At 41.4% G+C, this 14,571-nt stretch overlaps 1 protein-coding gene across 1 annotated transcript in view; it reads right to left on the bottom strand.

The window, feature by feature from the left end:
• Positions 1-1,298: 1,298 nt before the first annotated feature.
• The window catches only part of LOC129326686 (cystathionine beta-synthase-like), a 53,598-nt gene continuing 40,325 nt past the window's right edge, over positions 1,299-14,571 (bottom strand). Inside the window, exons 9-16 of the mRNA XM_054974981.1 lie at positions 14,248-14,373; positions 13,536-13,620; positions 12,495-12,600; positions 9,272-9,346; positions 8,318-8,452; positions 5,049-5,157; positions 4,212-4,296; positions 1,299-2,759 (exon numbers count right to left, since the gene is read on the bottom strand). Coding sequence (XP_054830956.1) covers positions 2,575-2,759; positions 4,212-4,296; positions 5,049-5,157; positions 8,318-8,452; positions 9,272-9,346; positions 12,495-12,600; positions 13,536-13,620; positions 14,248-14,373 — 906 coding nt within the window. The 3' untranslated portion in view covers positions 1,299-2,574. The remainder of the gene's footprint in view (positions 2,760-4,211; positions 4,297-5,048; positions 5,158-8,317; positions 8,453-9,271; positions 9,347-12,494; positions 12,601-13,535; positions 13,621-14,247; positions 14,374-14,571) is intronic.

The raw sequence follows: 14,571 nt of genomic DNA, 5'->3' as shown, positions 1-14,571 counted from the left end.
ATAATAAGGGCAGGGCTGTGCTGTGTGTGTTCTGAGTCATTAAGTCACTGAGTCACTTATGGTGACCCAATGGATGAAAGACCTCCAAAACGTCCTATCATTAACAGACTTGCTCAGATCCCGCAAACTGGAGGACGTGGCTTCTTTTAATGAGTCAAGCCATACTGGATTAGGTCTTCCTCTTTTCCTACTACCCTTCCACTTTTCCTAGCATTATTGACTTTTCCAAAGAATTTTGTCTTCTCATGATCTGAGCCTCAGTTTTGTCATTTTAGCTTCTAGGGAGAATTCTGGGTTGATTTGATTTAGTACCCACTTATTTGTCTTTTTGGCCATCCATTGTATCCGCAAAACTCTCCTCCAGCACCATATTTCAAATTAATCCATTTTCTTCCTGTCAGCTTTCTTCACCGTCCAACTTTCACATCCATACAAAGTAATGGGGAATATCATAGTTTGGATTATCTTGATCTTGGTTCCCAGAGAGTCATCTTTATCTTTAAGGATCTTTTCTAGCTCCTTCACAGCTGCTCTTCCAAGTCTCAATATTCTTCTGATTTCTTCATTGCAGTCTCCTTTTTGGTTGATGATTGAGTCAAGGAATAGAAAATCTTTAACAATTTCAATTTCCTCATTGCCAACTTTAAAATTGTGTAATTCCCTCAGTAGTCATTACTTTTGTCTTCTTAGATGTTCAGCTGTAAGCCTGTTTTGGCGCTTTCTCCTCCTTAACCTTCATCAGTAGTCTTTTCAAGCCTTCACTATTTTCTGCCAGTTACATGGTGTCATCTGCATATCTCAAATTGTTAATGTTTCTTTGATCAGTTTCCACTCCACCTTCTTCTAGATCTAATCCAGCTTTCCTTATGATATACTCTGCATAGAAGTTGAACAGGCAGGGAAATAATATGCATCCTTGTCTGACATCTTTGCCAACTGGAAACCATTGTTTCCCCATATTCGGTCCTGATAATAGCCTCTTGTCCAGAGTACAGGTTGCGCATCAAAACATCAGATGTTGTGGCACCCCCACTTCTTTTAACACTCTCCATAGCTTTTCATGGCCAACACAGTCAAAAGCTTTGCTGTAATCTATAAAACATAGGCTGATTTTCTTCTGAAATTCCTTGGTGTGTTCCATTAGCCATGATAAATAAATTGTTATGTAGCCCCCAGAAACCTAATTAAAGGATTCCATGTTTGGGCTGTTAGCAGAAGTTAATAAATCACTCATCTTGCAATCAAAACATTTATCTTTTTTAATTGCTCCTCTATTTTGCAGCACTGTTTTTGAGAAACTGATTTATAATGTATATTGAGGTGGTTTTCAAATTAAACCCTGAAGTTGAGTCCTTTTACCTAGATTAGATCTTCTTAGGCCTCACTGGCAATTCTACCACTGCTGATACTAGGTTGTTAGGTGTAAGAACTCAAGGGGAGTGGATATATGCCTGATCAACTGAGTCCAGGATCTTTTCTTGCAGAAAAGGTCTAGGAGATTAATACAATTCTCAGCTGTAGTAGTCATACACCTGCCAAGAGCCACCATGGGCTGGGAGGGGGCACGTCCCCACCTTTGAAGATGTGACTGTCAGGCAGATACACATTCAGATGGATAAGAGAACTCATTGATCCTTCTGGGACCATAGTATGGAAAATCCTTTGTAGGAATCCATAATCACTCCTTTCAAACCTTTGGTTAATTAGAAAGCATAGCAAGTACTCACCTGCTACAAGAGAATATCAGAGGGTTAAATTGAACTGTTATGGATTTCTAATGAACGCAAAATGAGGCAGGTCGGCTGCCATGCTTCTCAGCCCTCCTAGTGCAACCCAGGCCTGGTCAGTTTTGTACTTCTAGTCTCCCCATCTCAGTGGACCTGCCAACAGCTAGTCATACTAGCAAGACGTCTTCTTCTTAGGGCAAAAGACCTTATTAACTCCACACACACACTAGTAAAACAGTACAAGATAAGACTTCCTTTATCATTGCCAACTCTAGATTGTGACATTCCTGGAATCTGGAAGTCCAGTCTAGGGAGGGACCTCTGTAGAACTAGAGTATAATGTGATAGAGTCCACCCTCCAAATCAGCCATTTTCTCCAAGGGAACTGATTTATGTAGTCTGGAAATAAGTTGTAATTCCAGGAGATTGCTAGGCCCCACTGGCAACCCTACTTGTACTGAGAAATTGTATTATTGTTTGCTCAATATTTAATTCAGGCAATTTTTGTAATAATAATAACTAGTTCTTTATTGCTCTGCCTGCAGAATTTCAAATGTGCTCATCAGTAAACGTTAATACAAATACAAAAATGTCATATAGAAATCAATGCAGAAAGACCTCATTGGAAAATTCATTTTACCTCTAATTCTTTCTCTCTAATAATCTTATTTTAATGTTATCACAGGATAGCTTTTTTTTAATTTAAAAGCTCTCGTCAGATCATCCTGGTCCCAGACTATGCCCTTTGGTGGAATTTAGGATGATATTGAACATAGTAAACCAAGAACTGTTAGGTAATTAGCATGGAAAACTAACCATACTGGAAAACAATTCCAGAATTGTATATTTAAAAGTCTTCAGTCTTTTTTTCACACTCTGCTAAGGACCGTTTCATTTCAGAAGATGCTGATTTAAGTGTTCCATCATTTAGCTTCTGAGAGTTGTTCTTCCGGGTGACAAAGCTGAGGAGGTCAACAGCTGTGACCACACCAAAAACCATCTGTTTCATGAAGGAACTGCCATCTGCATTGTCTGGAAGAACACAGGAAGGAAGGTGAATTAGTATAAGAAATCTGCAGTGAAGCATTGCCTTTAGTTAAGACATCCATTTAGCTCCAGAGCAGGGGGATTTGGGGGGGGGGTGTTATTCTTTGAAATGCTCAGAGGTGTCTAATGTCATGGCTCTAGAGAAAAAAAAATCCAATGGTTTAAGAAAGTCAAGTGAGGCTCACTCAATTGTGTCTGTATAGAATAGACTCACCCTAAACTCCCTGAATCTCTCAAATTTGGATTGCAGTGAGACTATCTTGTCTTTTCTGAAAAGGCTGGGTAATGATTTTAGAAACTGTATTTTATCTTTAAATGTAGGCTAGTTCAAAGGGATAACATGTATGCTTTTTATTTATAAATTCATTTACATATGCTACTGTTTTCTGTAAAACTGTGGTTCTGATTTATTTAATTTGTTCAAAAGAAACTATAATGATTTTAAATAAAATTCATACAAGACAACATTGAGTGGTCATTTGCTGAAATACCAAGACCTGGAATGAATAATTTCTGACCTCTTCCCAGTGCAGTGTTCATTCAGCTCTACTGAATGATCAATTGAAAGACTGATCATTCTTCACACAGACTTCTGGTTCAATGGCTAATGCACTACTTTAAAACAGCCAAAGACTCTTTAGCCTTTCATGTGTCTTTTTTTTTAGTAATCTGCCCCCTGTGGGTGTGGGAGTAATCATCTAAACAAACCTGCTTATTTTTTACAGCAAATTGCCAATTTTTGTTTGCTTATTTTATGTCATTTTTTTACCAGTTATATGTCATGAGTCATTTCAGTGGCAATGATGCAAAAACAAATGCCAATTTTAATAGCTCTGTTTCTATTGAATTTCACTATTCTGGTTGAGAAAATGGAGAGCCACAATTTTCTTCCAAAGATAGAGAAATCATAAAAGAAACTTGTTTAAAACAAACCAGCGTTGAAATTTGTTAACACCTCCCCCCCCCCCAAGAAACAAGTTGTTAACTAGGTTTGCCAGCTCCACCTTAGGTAATTCCTGGAAATTTGAGAGGAGCGCTTGGGAGAGCAGAGTTTGGGGAGAAGAGGGAACTCAGCAGGGACAAGATGCTGTGGAGCTGCACTCCAAAGCTGCCATTTCCTCCACAGGAAATCAGCTGTAATTCAAGGAAAAGCTCCAGGTTTCACCTTGAGGTTCGTAATCTTATCGAGCAACCCCCCCCCCCAACAAATCTAGAAACTAGGTACCAAAAAATCACTCCCTCTTCTGTGTCCTTTCTTTGTCTTTCAGTCATTATATGAGAGTGCCTTTTGTATACCATGTAGATTTTACAACTAAAAAAATTCCTTTTCAGCTAGTTCAGGCAGTGGATGAAAGACACATATGTAATAGCTACCATGAGCCACCCTGATTACATTTCTTGGTTGTTTCAAAATATGAGGGAAGATATTGCACTTACATTGCTCCAACTCATGGACAACTATAGCGAAGTGATCATTTTCTAAGATATGTGAAAGTTTTCCAAGTGTGTCATCCAAGCTAATCTGCAAAGAAGTTCCAAATATAAAATAATTCATGTTATTATTAACTATTTAGGACTCAGTTCATACACGCAAAGTTCCCTCACATACAGCACCCCATTGCCAAAAACACATGGGAGAAGTCATGTATAGCTGAATGCTGAAATTCTGCTCACCCCTCCCCGTTTTCTTCTACTGGGGCCTCAGAATGGTGGGCCCAACTCATATGTTCTTTTCCTCCATAAAGCTGTGGGAAAAATCACTCTGTGTGTAAGGACATTTATAAGGTAAGAATGGCAGCAAAATTTACCTCAGAATGACAGCTTACTGACCTGCCCAGTGTGCTCACACTATATTTACTCCTTCACATTTCCTATATACCCAGTTGTACTCGGACTTGATGTGCGCATGCAGAGGCCACATCTGCTGCTATCAGGCAAGTGCAGTCATTTTTGTAATCAGGCCACATATGCATTGAAACTGTTTAGACATACAGGTCAATTTGTGTAAAATCTTTCAAGCACAGAACGGAAACACAACAACTGTCTTCCCATTGATATAAGTCTGGGATTGCAAGCACCTGATTGGTCTTAGCAAGCATTGTGGCTTCTGAAGAATCTGGTTCTCCTTTCTCTCATGTACCTTCTTCTATCTGTCAGCTTCTGTCCCTATGCTCTGTATCCCCATCCTGTTCCCTGGTATTAGACTCACAGGAGGTATCAAAAGCACATTGTTGGTCTCTGTATGAATCGACCAATGCCTGTTAGGGCCAATACCTTTGAAAACTGCTGATAAATGACCTTGATGACTGGAGTGGAAAACTGGGCGCTTCCTGCTAGAAGTGAAGAGAGGATATTGCTGAGAGTTACCATTCCCAAGATGAGTCTACAAGAAAATACCAAAATTCAGACAATATGAAGTTAATTCAGTAAAAATTTTTGATACAGAGACTATGTCTCCAGAAATGCTGGTTGAGAGAAACCAATGCTGAGATGGGCAGCCTGAAAGCTGATTCATACACTACAAACTCCACATAGTGGACATGTAGACTGTCAACAGATATGGTTTGGAAGTTCTGTGTTGGGAACTTAATTCAGGCCCAATTCAGACTGGGTCTGTGGCATACAAGAAGAGGAGTATTAAGCCTCCCTCTCACACTGTTTTCCCAATGTGAAATGGTCCAGGAGAACTGCAGTCTGCCCTTCTGAGGGAAGATATTGTACAAGTTTCCCAGTGGGGCAAATAGTGGCTTCCCAGGGCCGTTTGAGGTTAAAGATACTAGCATGGCGGAAAAACATAAGCCACTTTTTCCTACATTGAAAAGGAACAACCTACTGTGGTAAATCTAAAGACACAGTACCGAAGTCTAACCTTAAATATACAAAACCATTATATAAGTAGTAGTGACACACAACACTTAAAGTAGGTGGCAATAACACAACACAGTCCTCAGTACTCCAGTCAGTTCAAATAAATAGGAAGATCTTCCATAAGTCTCAGGTTGGACTCCCATAAACAGGTAAGCGAAGAAGTTGGCTCCCTGAAGATGAATCCTGTGGTGGAGGTACCAGCCGTGCTGTGAAGTGGTCTCAGCTATCAACAACTCAACAGGTCGCAAGCTGGACTCCTGTTTCGGTGTTGCTTTGTCAAGAGTGTTGATAACCAGCGAGAAAGTCAGAATTAGTTCACAATACAAAGCTCTCATACAGTTTTCTCTTCTCTGCTCCCATGTGGGTAAGAGTATCTGGGTTACCCACATGGGAGCAGAGAAGAGAAAACTGTATGAGAGCTTTGTACTGTGAACTAATTCTGACTTTCTTGCTGTTTATCAACACTCTTGACAAAGCAACACCGAAACAGGAGTCCAGCTTGCGACCTGTTGAGTTGTTGATAGCTGGGACCGCTTCACAGCACGGCTGGTACCTCCACCACAGGATTCATCTTCAGGGAGTCGACTTCTTCACTTACCTGTTTATGGGAGTCCAACCTGAGACTTACGAAGATCTTCCTATTTATTTGAACTGACTGGAGAACTGAGGACTGTGTTGTGTTCTTGCCACCTACTTTAAGTGTTGTGTGTCACTCACTACAACTTATATAATGGTTTTGTATATTTAAGGTTAGACTTCGGTACTGTCTTTAGATTTACCGTGGTAGGTTGTTGTTTTTCAGTTCCATTTTACTATGCGGTGCTTATTACTTTTTCCTACATGGCATGAACAGGAAAAAAAAAACACATAGTGTTCGTTGTTCGTTGCCATCCATGAACAGGGACTCACAAACACGAGCATGACCTGTTCACAAACATGTTTGTGGTTGGATGTTTGTGAGGGCCAGCAGGCTCTCCTCCAGCCATCATCCAAGTTTGGTCAAGATCCCTACTGCACCACTCCCAGAAACCTTACCTGAGCAGGCACCAAGAAAGGTACCAATAATAAATAATAGGTTGGCCCCAGAGCCTGGCAGCAGCCCTGGAACCTGAAGGGGTAGATCCATATCCCACCACATACAAAGAAAATTCAAGCTCCAATGCACTCTCCCTGTTTCTCTATCAAAATGCCAACAGCAGCTGTCTCTCTCCCTCTCCACTGTCCGCAAAGACTAGCCAGAGCTGCCCCCCTCTCCCCCATGGTCTTTGCTTTCCTGTAACAAATTTGGAGCTCCACACTTGAAAGGAAGACCTGTCTATCAAGCTAAATGAGGCTTAGATTGGGGTTTCCAGGGCAACAGCGGGAGTTCAGACAGAGTTCAGAGAATCCCTGCCTAAGTTGCCAAGGTTATTGATTGCAGGTGCCAGACTGTCTGGCTTGACGAACAGCAACGAACGAGGCCTGCAATGACCACCTGTTCGTTTAGAATGGGGCCTCATGAACAGCTTGTTCGCGAACAGCAGATTGGGCTGTTTGTGGCTTTTTTTTGTTTGTATTGCTGTTCGTGCCCATCTCTAATCCTGATCCAAATTGGACCGATAAATGCCTGGGAATGAATTTCCCAGCAAAGAACTTCCAGCACATATCTTTGTGACAGTTAATGTGGCAGACACATGGGCTTTGAAATATGAATCAGCCCTCTGAAACCATGCATCTCTTACAATATTATTTATTTTATTTAAAAATTTCTATGTTACCTTTCCATTCAACTCAGGTTCCCCAAGGTGGCAAACATTAAAACATTTCAAATATTAACACTGTTTAAGTTACAAATATTTATCTCTCTCTCTCTCTCTCCACATACTGCTTGCATGCACGCACGCACGCACGCGCACACACACACACAAACTGGGACTAGGGCTAAGAAGGGAACACAAAACCAAACATTAAAAGGCTTTACCCACTGGTGGAAGACAGTGGCCATTTTCACACATCTTTAAAATAGCATGATATTCACGGAAGGCTGCCCCTCGTGATTTTTGATGCCATCCATTTAAAAATTGAAGGCAGGCAGCCACGAAAGCACCATCATCACGAATGGTGTCAAAAATTGTGCAAGGAAGCCCACAGCCTTCCATGAGTATCGGGCTCTTTTAAAGACATGTGGAAACGGCCAGTCTTAGGAAAAGACAGACCAATCTCCTTGGGGAAGGAGTTCCAAATTTTTGGTGCACCACTGATAAAGAAAGCCTTTTCCTGAGTTGCCAGCCATTTTACCTCAGATGCTGGGAGCACTCAGAGCAAGGCCTCCAAAGATGGCCATTTTCAGTTTTTACTGGAAGTGACATCATCATGCCAGTGTGATGCCAGTGTGTGCCCAATCACTCCCCCTCAATTCCTCCCAGCAGTGCTTCTGGTACCAGTGGACCAAAGAACAGGTTGCTGGGAGGTCTCCCAAACCGACCACAGGTGGAAGTAGTGTGTGAGGGGGAATGGCTTTCTTACTGGGATCTTCTGCATATCAGCACTGTGCCATGGTGCCAGATTGGGCCCATTTTATTTAAAGTACTTATTTAACATTAATTACATAAATTATACTTCAGTCATGAGAATTACTAAATTCCTTTGAAGACTGCTGGAAGTTAATATATGCATTCAACTAATAAGATACTTACCCTGATTCTGCAACAACTGGTGCCTGGTCATATCCCTTATCTCTGAGGATTTCAATTGCCTTTTGACAGTTCACATCTGGAAGAAGAGTCAGGGGGGCTAAGAGATTAAGTTTCTGCACCTTGATATTCCACCACCTATTTTAAAAGACAGCATCATATAATCAGGAGTCAGTCTATGGGAGCAATCCTAAGCAGGGCTACTAAAAAGTAAGTCCCAATTTATTCCGTGAAACTTACTCCAAGGAGCCTATGTTATTTAAATATTGCTCTAATTAGGGTTGCCAACCTCCAAGTGGGGCCTGGAGTTCTCCCAGAATTACAACTGCTCTCCAGACTGCGTAGATGAGTCCCCTTGGAGGAAATATCAGCTTGGAGGGTGGACTTTTAAGGGTGGTTTCTCCCACATGTCAGAAGATCTGTATGGTTAGATATATGCCATTAATTTCCAGACGGCCTTTGTGATTTCTCCCCCACACTTTTTGTTTCTCAGTTTCTTAGCCTATATTCTTCCCACCCCTCTTTGTGATGTTAGTGACTTATAGCGTGAGTATGGTTTTGAGATGTATTCTTTTTCCTGTTTTTCTTTTGGGGGGTTTCATGCTGATTTTATTGGGAGATGGGATTAATATTTGAAATTTTAGCAATGTACAGTTTTTGTACCTTTTGATTGCTGAGAGTCCCTTTATATTTTTGTTATGTGTTTCATTTGTATTCTGGCATGAGTAGAAATGTGGGAAACAAATACAGCATAAAATGTCATGGCAAGGGTTTGAGGAAGAGACACCTGGTGCAAACAAATGAAACAGCCACTATTAACTTCTAAATTAATTAGCTAATATGCTAAATTGACGTACTAAGACTGTTACCTAGAAGATTTTTCAGATTACTGAAAACATGGCATTTATACAACTTCTATCAAGACACAATAACAAGGGAAGTGACTCTGAACCTTACCAAGGATAATGTTCTTGAACATCCTCTTTCAGAAATCCATTTGTGATCATCCATTTGTCATTTAAAAATTTGGACCTAGAGTCAATGAATAAAAGATGGAGACAACAATCAGCATGAGAAAGCACACACTCATCACAATATCAGACTATCCCAGCATACTTTAACTATCATTTTCTGACCTTCAGACACTCAGAACACTTAATGAAACACAGAGAAATTAAAAACTGAATGCACAGACATGTCTTAAATGGAGAAAATGGATTGTGGCATTTAATAGTAGGTTGACAGTAAAGTTGAGAATTAAGTTTCCCTTCAGCAGGAAGAGGGACTGTGGGAAGATGGTTGACAACTTGTAAGATCCAGCCTGAGTGCTTGGCCCCTTTCACGCTGGGTCTTTAAATCGTTTCAGTACATGTTTCACATCCCATGTTTTCAGGGGTTTCACACTTGCAAGATAGTCGTGGGATGCAGCACCGTTCTTTGTCCATGGCATCCCTGTTTTTTCTCCCTGAGGACATACTGTGATTTAATTTTGAATCAGCTGCCAAGTTATGCCTGGCCCAATTAATGTCAGTATAAACACTTCTATCACCTTTTCCCTTCTCTTCTCCCGCCTTTCCTTTTCCTAGTTAGTTGATTGGTCAGTGTGGATCTAACCCTCATCAGCACCCTGAATGCTTTTTCCGCAATTGTTTTTCTAAAGGACAGTACCATGTCAGCATTTGGTGGCAGTGCAGCGAAGCATCCCCAGCCCAGCCTGGCTGGCTGGCTAGCAATGGGGAGCCAGGCACCTGCCTGGCCTGGCCCAAGTGGAGAAAGCAGAGCACAGAGTAGGAGGGAAGCAGGCAGGGCTGGGGGCCCAGGGTATACATGCATGTGGTCGCTTCTGTGCCCCGGCACCATCTGAGCGATGCTCCCCAGGCTGATCTGGAAGGCCTCTCAGAGTGCTGTGTGCCAATGAGGAACTCAGGCTTGGCTTAGCGGGCAGCCCTGGTGGAGGGGGAAGGGCTTTGGCTGTGAGGCATGCAAGGCGCTTGGCACTCGGTGCATGGTCTGGGGCTGAGCTGACTTTAATCTTCACTCAGCTGCCTCTTGCCCTTGCCAAATCCCAGCAAGTTTGTGAACCGGGGATTACACGCTGTAATCTGCGGCTCAGGAGCGAAGGAGGGCAAGAGGCTGGGAATGAGCAAGGGGCATGGAGACTCTCCCTCCAGCCAGGTCTCTGCTCAGCCTCTCCTTTCTTCTGGCTTTCATCCTTGCACCCCGCCCCCTCCACCCCTGCATCCTGCTGCCACAGCTTCCTCTCCCTTTTAAGCTTCCTTATCACGTTTGAGTTGTTTGCTTCTATTATCCCCCTCTCCTTTTCCTTGAGCTGATTAGTCTGTGTGGATCTAATAACACCCACCCTCCTCAGCACCCTGTCGGCTTTTTCTGTAATTTTGTTTTGTATCTCTAAAGGACAGTAACATTTCAGTGTTGTGCATCTTTGCTTAATTGCATTAGTAAATATTGTTAATAGTAATCTATTTGCTTCACCTCGTCTCCTTTCACCCTTGAGCTGATTTGTCAGTGTGGATTTAACAACACCCACCCTCGTTAGCATCTCTACCACTGATTAAGAATTTTTTTTTAATGAAGGACAGTAATGTTTCAGCATTGTGAATATATGTGCAATTACATAAAGTAATGTTAAACGTAAGTGTGGGAATTTAACATTCTTTGTAATGTGAGATTGAGCAAGAGCATAGAACCTGCAGAACAGCAACCCTATCCATTCAGAGTTCACATGACTGCATGAGACTAATGGTGGCCTGAAAATTTGCTGGGAGGGGATAATCAGTTCTCAACACCCCTCAGCACTACTTTCAAATGGGAAAAGTTTGGGTGTGAAAATGGCTGCACAGAGATGCAGCATTGATGTGCATAGGGAGGGGTGGGGGTTTTTTTAGTCTAACAAAGTGGTAATGTCACAATGTTACAACACATGTGCAAACTTAAAAAAAAAGGTGACATGAATTCCTAAACCCACAAAACCCGCGACTGAACTGGGGCTTAAAATCAGGTATGAAATGAAAAACAAGATGCCAAATCAAAACTGTCGCAGACAGTGTGAAACAAGCAGGTGCCAAGCTGAAGCCCTTGCAATTGCAGCAAATGCTCAGAAATGGCACTTTAAACCATAAGTGTGAAAGTGCCTTTGTCTTTACTGCTGCAGGTATTTAAAGCCTGGGCATGACTGTGGGATGAGAGCCTCTGAGTGTGAGCCAAAGTGCCCTTGGCTCTTAGCCCATGTCCTATCTTCTGTTGATGGACTAACCTGGTAGACACTAGCTCAGTATGTATTGTGGATTTTTTTTGTTTTTATACTTTTGTTGTTTTTTTGAAACTTGTTGTATTTCTGTAAGCCACTGGGTCCCCCAAAGGGAGAAAAGCAGGATACAAATACACTAAATAAATAAATTGTATAAAGTGATATTGTAGTGGTTAAATTGCTAGGCAGCCTTGATAGAAAGTATGACCAAAGGCACAATTCCTGTACAACAAGTTATTCCCTCCTACTGGTCTGAATGTATATGGATTGTGCCACCTGAACTAGCAACAGATTCAGCTTTTATAGAGGTTACTGTGATTTCAAAGCCATTTCAAAAATTAGGCATAAAACTAAAATGGTTAGGTAACTAATAGACTTGGTGGACACTATTTGAGTGGCATTTGATTATCTGAAGGCCTTGCTTTGAAATATATTAACCTTGAATTTGATTGCTCAATTTGGGTCATTCCAGACAACATTAATCTGAGTGTCTTTTTTGTACTAAAATTAGTAACAGCTGATATGATACTTCTTTTTCTTGTTCTGAGAGCATTAACAACACTTTCCATACACTAATCTAACAGTAATATTCTTTTTAGTGACATCATTTACCTAATGACAAATCATTTTATGCTGGTCTAGTTCTAGACAAATATCTGACATGTTTAGTATTAGATCAGCATAAAACTCATTTATGGGAATGATGGAGAGCCAGAGAAAGTTTTCTGCTTCTCTACTTTTCTGCTTTAGACAAACTCTAAAACAATTTCCTCACTGTTATTAATATGAGTGGAGCAGCAGGCAACAGTTTTGTAGGTTTACAGTATTCTTTTAAGCAACTGGCTTTGACACAAAGCCAAAAACTGTCAATTGATGAGCATAAATAGGAAGCAGAAACAAAAGACAACATACATGTAGTTCCTCACAGAGTCAGGTAAGATAACAACACAGCGTTGTCCCTCTTTTAGCTGCTTGGCAGCTTTCACAGCCACAGACATTGCACTGCCTGCACTTCCTCCTGCCAGAAAAAGAAGACACCAGACACATAACCCAATACAGAATGAAATAGTGACGTTACAGTGGAACAGAGATCACAGATAGAGGAATGTGAACGTACTTCTTCTAGGACTGCAACCTTGAATGTAGGATTGCCAACTCCAGGTTGGAAAACTGGAAATCTGAAGGTGCAGCCTGGAAGTGGGGTTCGGGGAAAGGAGGGACCTCAGTGAGGTACAATACGATAGCATCCAAACTTCACGGAAGTCATTTTTTCAAGGGGAATTTTTCTCTGTCATCTGGAACCCAGTTGTGATTCCATGACATTTCCAGGCCCCACTTGGAGGTTGGCGGCAACCACTATAGCATGGTACCTCTGAAGACCAAACTGGATGGCAGCAGACCCATCTTTTTAAATTAAGATCTGCCCTATTTATATATTAGATGTAGGCTAAAATTAAAGAGCAAAAAGGGCCTGGTTGTCATAGGTCACTAAAATTCTCTAATTCCCCGGACAGCACACCTTTGAATACCTCTGCAAAGGGCTATGATTCAGAACAAGGTGATTTGCCTCCCTCCACTTTAAGATGATATCAAGGTAGCAATTCCACATTCCAGTCAGAATAGCAATGGCCATGCTAGGTGGGAGGAAGAGTGGCATTTTCTCTGAGACCAAATGCTGAGGTTTGTGGCCTTAAATTTGTACAAAGTATATTGGTACAATGGAAACATTGCCTTGAGGAAAGTCTTCTGGTTGTATTCGTGTCAGCAGTGGTTTATTGTGTAAAGAAAGAATTATGTAGAAGGATCCTTATATCCCGCCAGGAAATAATTTCCTTGGTTTAGACTGATACTCAGAATACAAACATAAATTTCAATAATATCCTTTACTTGGTTAGATTTTATTTTTGCATGTGTGCTGAGCACCAATAAAAGCATCAATTCAGCAATGCTTACCGCAAAGCAACCCCTCTTCTCTAATCAATCTGCGAGCCATAAGAAAAGAGTCAGTGTCATTACTTTTGCACCACTGATCTATCACCTAAAAATAAACAAAAATGGAGTTTAAGGGTCAAGGGGCATTCAAGTAGATACCCATTCTCAATATGACAGACAGACAGACAGACAGACAGACAGACAGACAGACAGACAGACAGACAGACAGACAGACAGACAGACAGACAGACAGATAGATAGATAGATAGATAGATAGATAGATAGATAGATAGATAGATAGATAGATAGATAGATAGATAGGGAATTAATTATAGTGTCATGTTCCCACACTAATCTTCATATCCATGGCTGGTGGTGAATGCCCAAAATTAACCATTCCCAGAAATTTTAAGTTTGGCTCATGTGAGTCCGGAGATTAATAAATCCTTATTTTAAATACAAAGAATCTTGAAAGTTTGCACTCAGATTCAGTCTGCTATTCCATGGCCGTTTCCAGATGGCTTACCTTCTGCCGCTCCATGCCGCAACGTCGCGGCTTGTCCTGGGGCGAACGCGAAATATCGCGTGAGTTTTGTGCGACGTTGCGCAAAACTCATGCGAGAAAATGCGATATTACGCGTTTTCCCCGGCACGAGCCGTGACGTTGCGGCATGGAGCGGCAGAAGGTAAGCCATCTGGAAATGGCCCATGTCGCCTGACTTTTGTCACTTACAGCTCTATCAAGGACAGTTGGGATAAAGTCATGTCCGATCCCTTCCACTTCCATAGTTGCATCCTCTGCTGTGTTCAGGGAACTGGGCAAAGCAACAATGGAGCCTTCAGGATCTACTCCAACAATCTGTAAAAGATAAACTTGTTAACCAGATTCTTTAAAATGGAATTGATGAACAATTAATTAAAAACAAATATTTATTTATGATCTTTCTTTCTCAAGTGGTGGGAAGTTCAGGGCAGATTTATGGTGTCATTCTAGTAATCTGTTTATTTACAAATGCATACACTGAACAGAAATAATGGGGAGCACAGAAACAAGCAG

This window comes from Eublepharis macularius, chromosome 3, assembly GCF_028583425.1.
Source record: "Eublepharis macularius isolate TG4126 chromosome 3, MPM_Emac_v1.0, whole genome shotgun sequence".
In the NCBI taxonomy this organism is placed as follows: Eukaryota; Metazoa; Chordata; class Lepidosauria; order Squamata; family Eublepharidae; genus Eublepharis; species Eublepharis macularius.
This window is presented reverse-complemented; position numbering and strand designations above follow the sequence as displayed.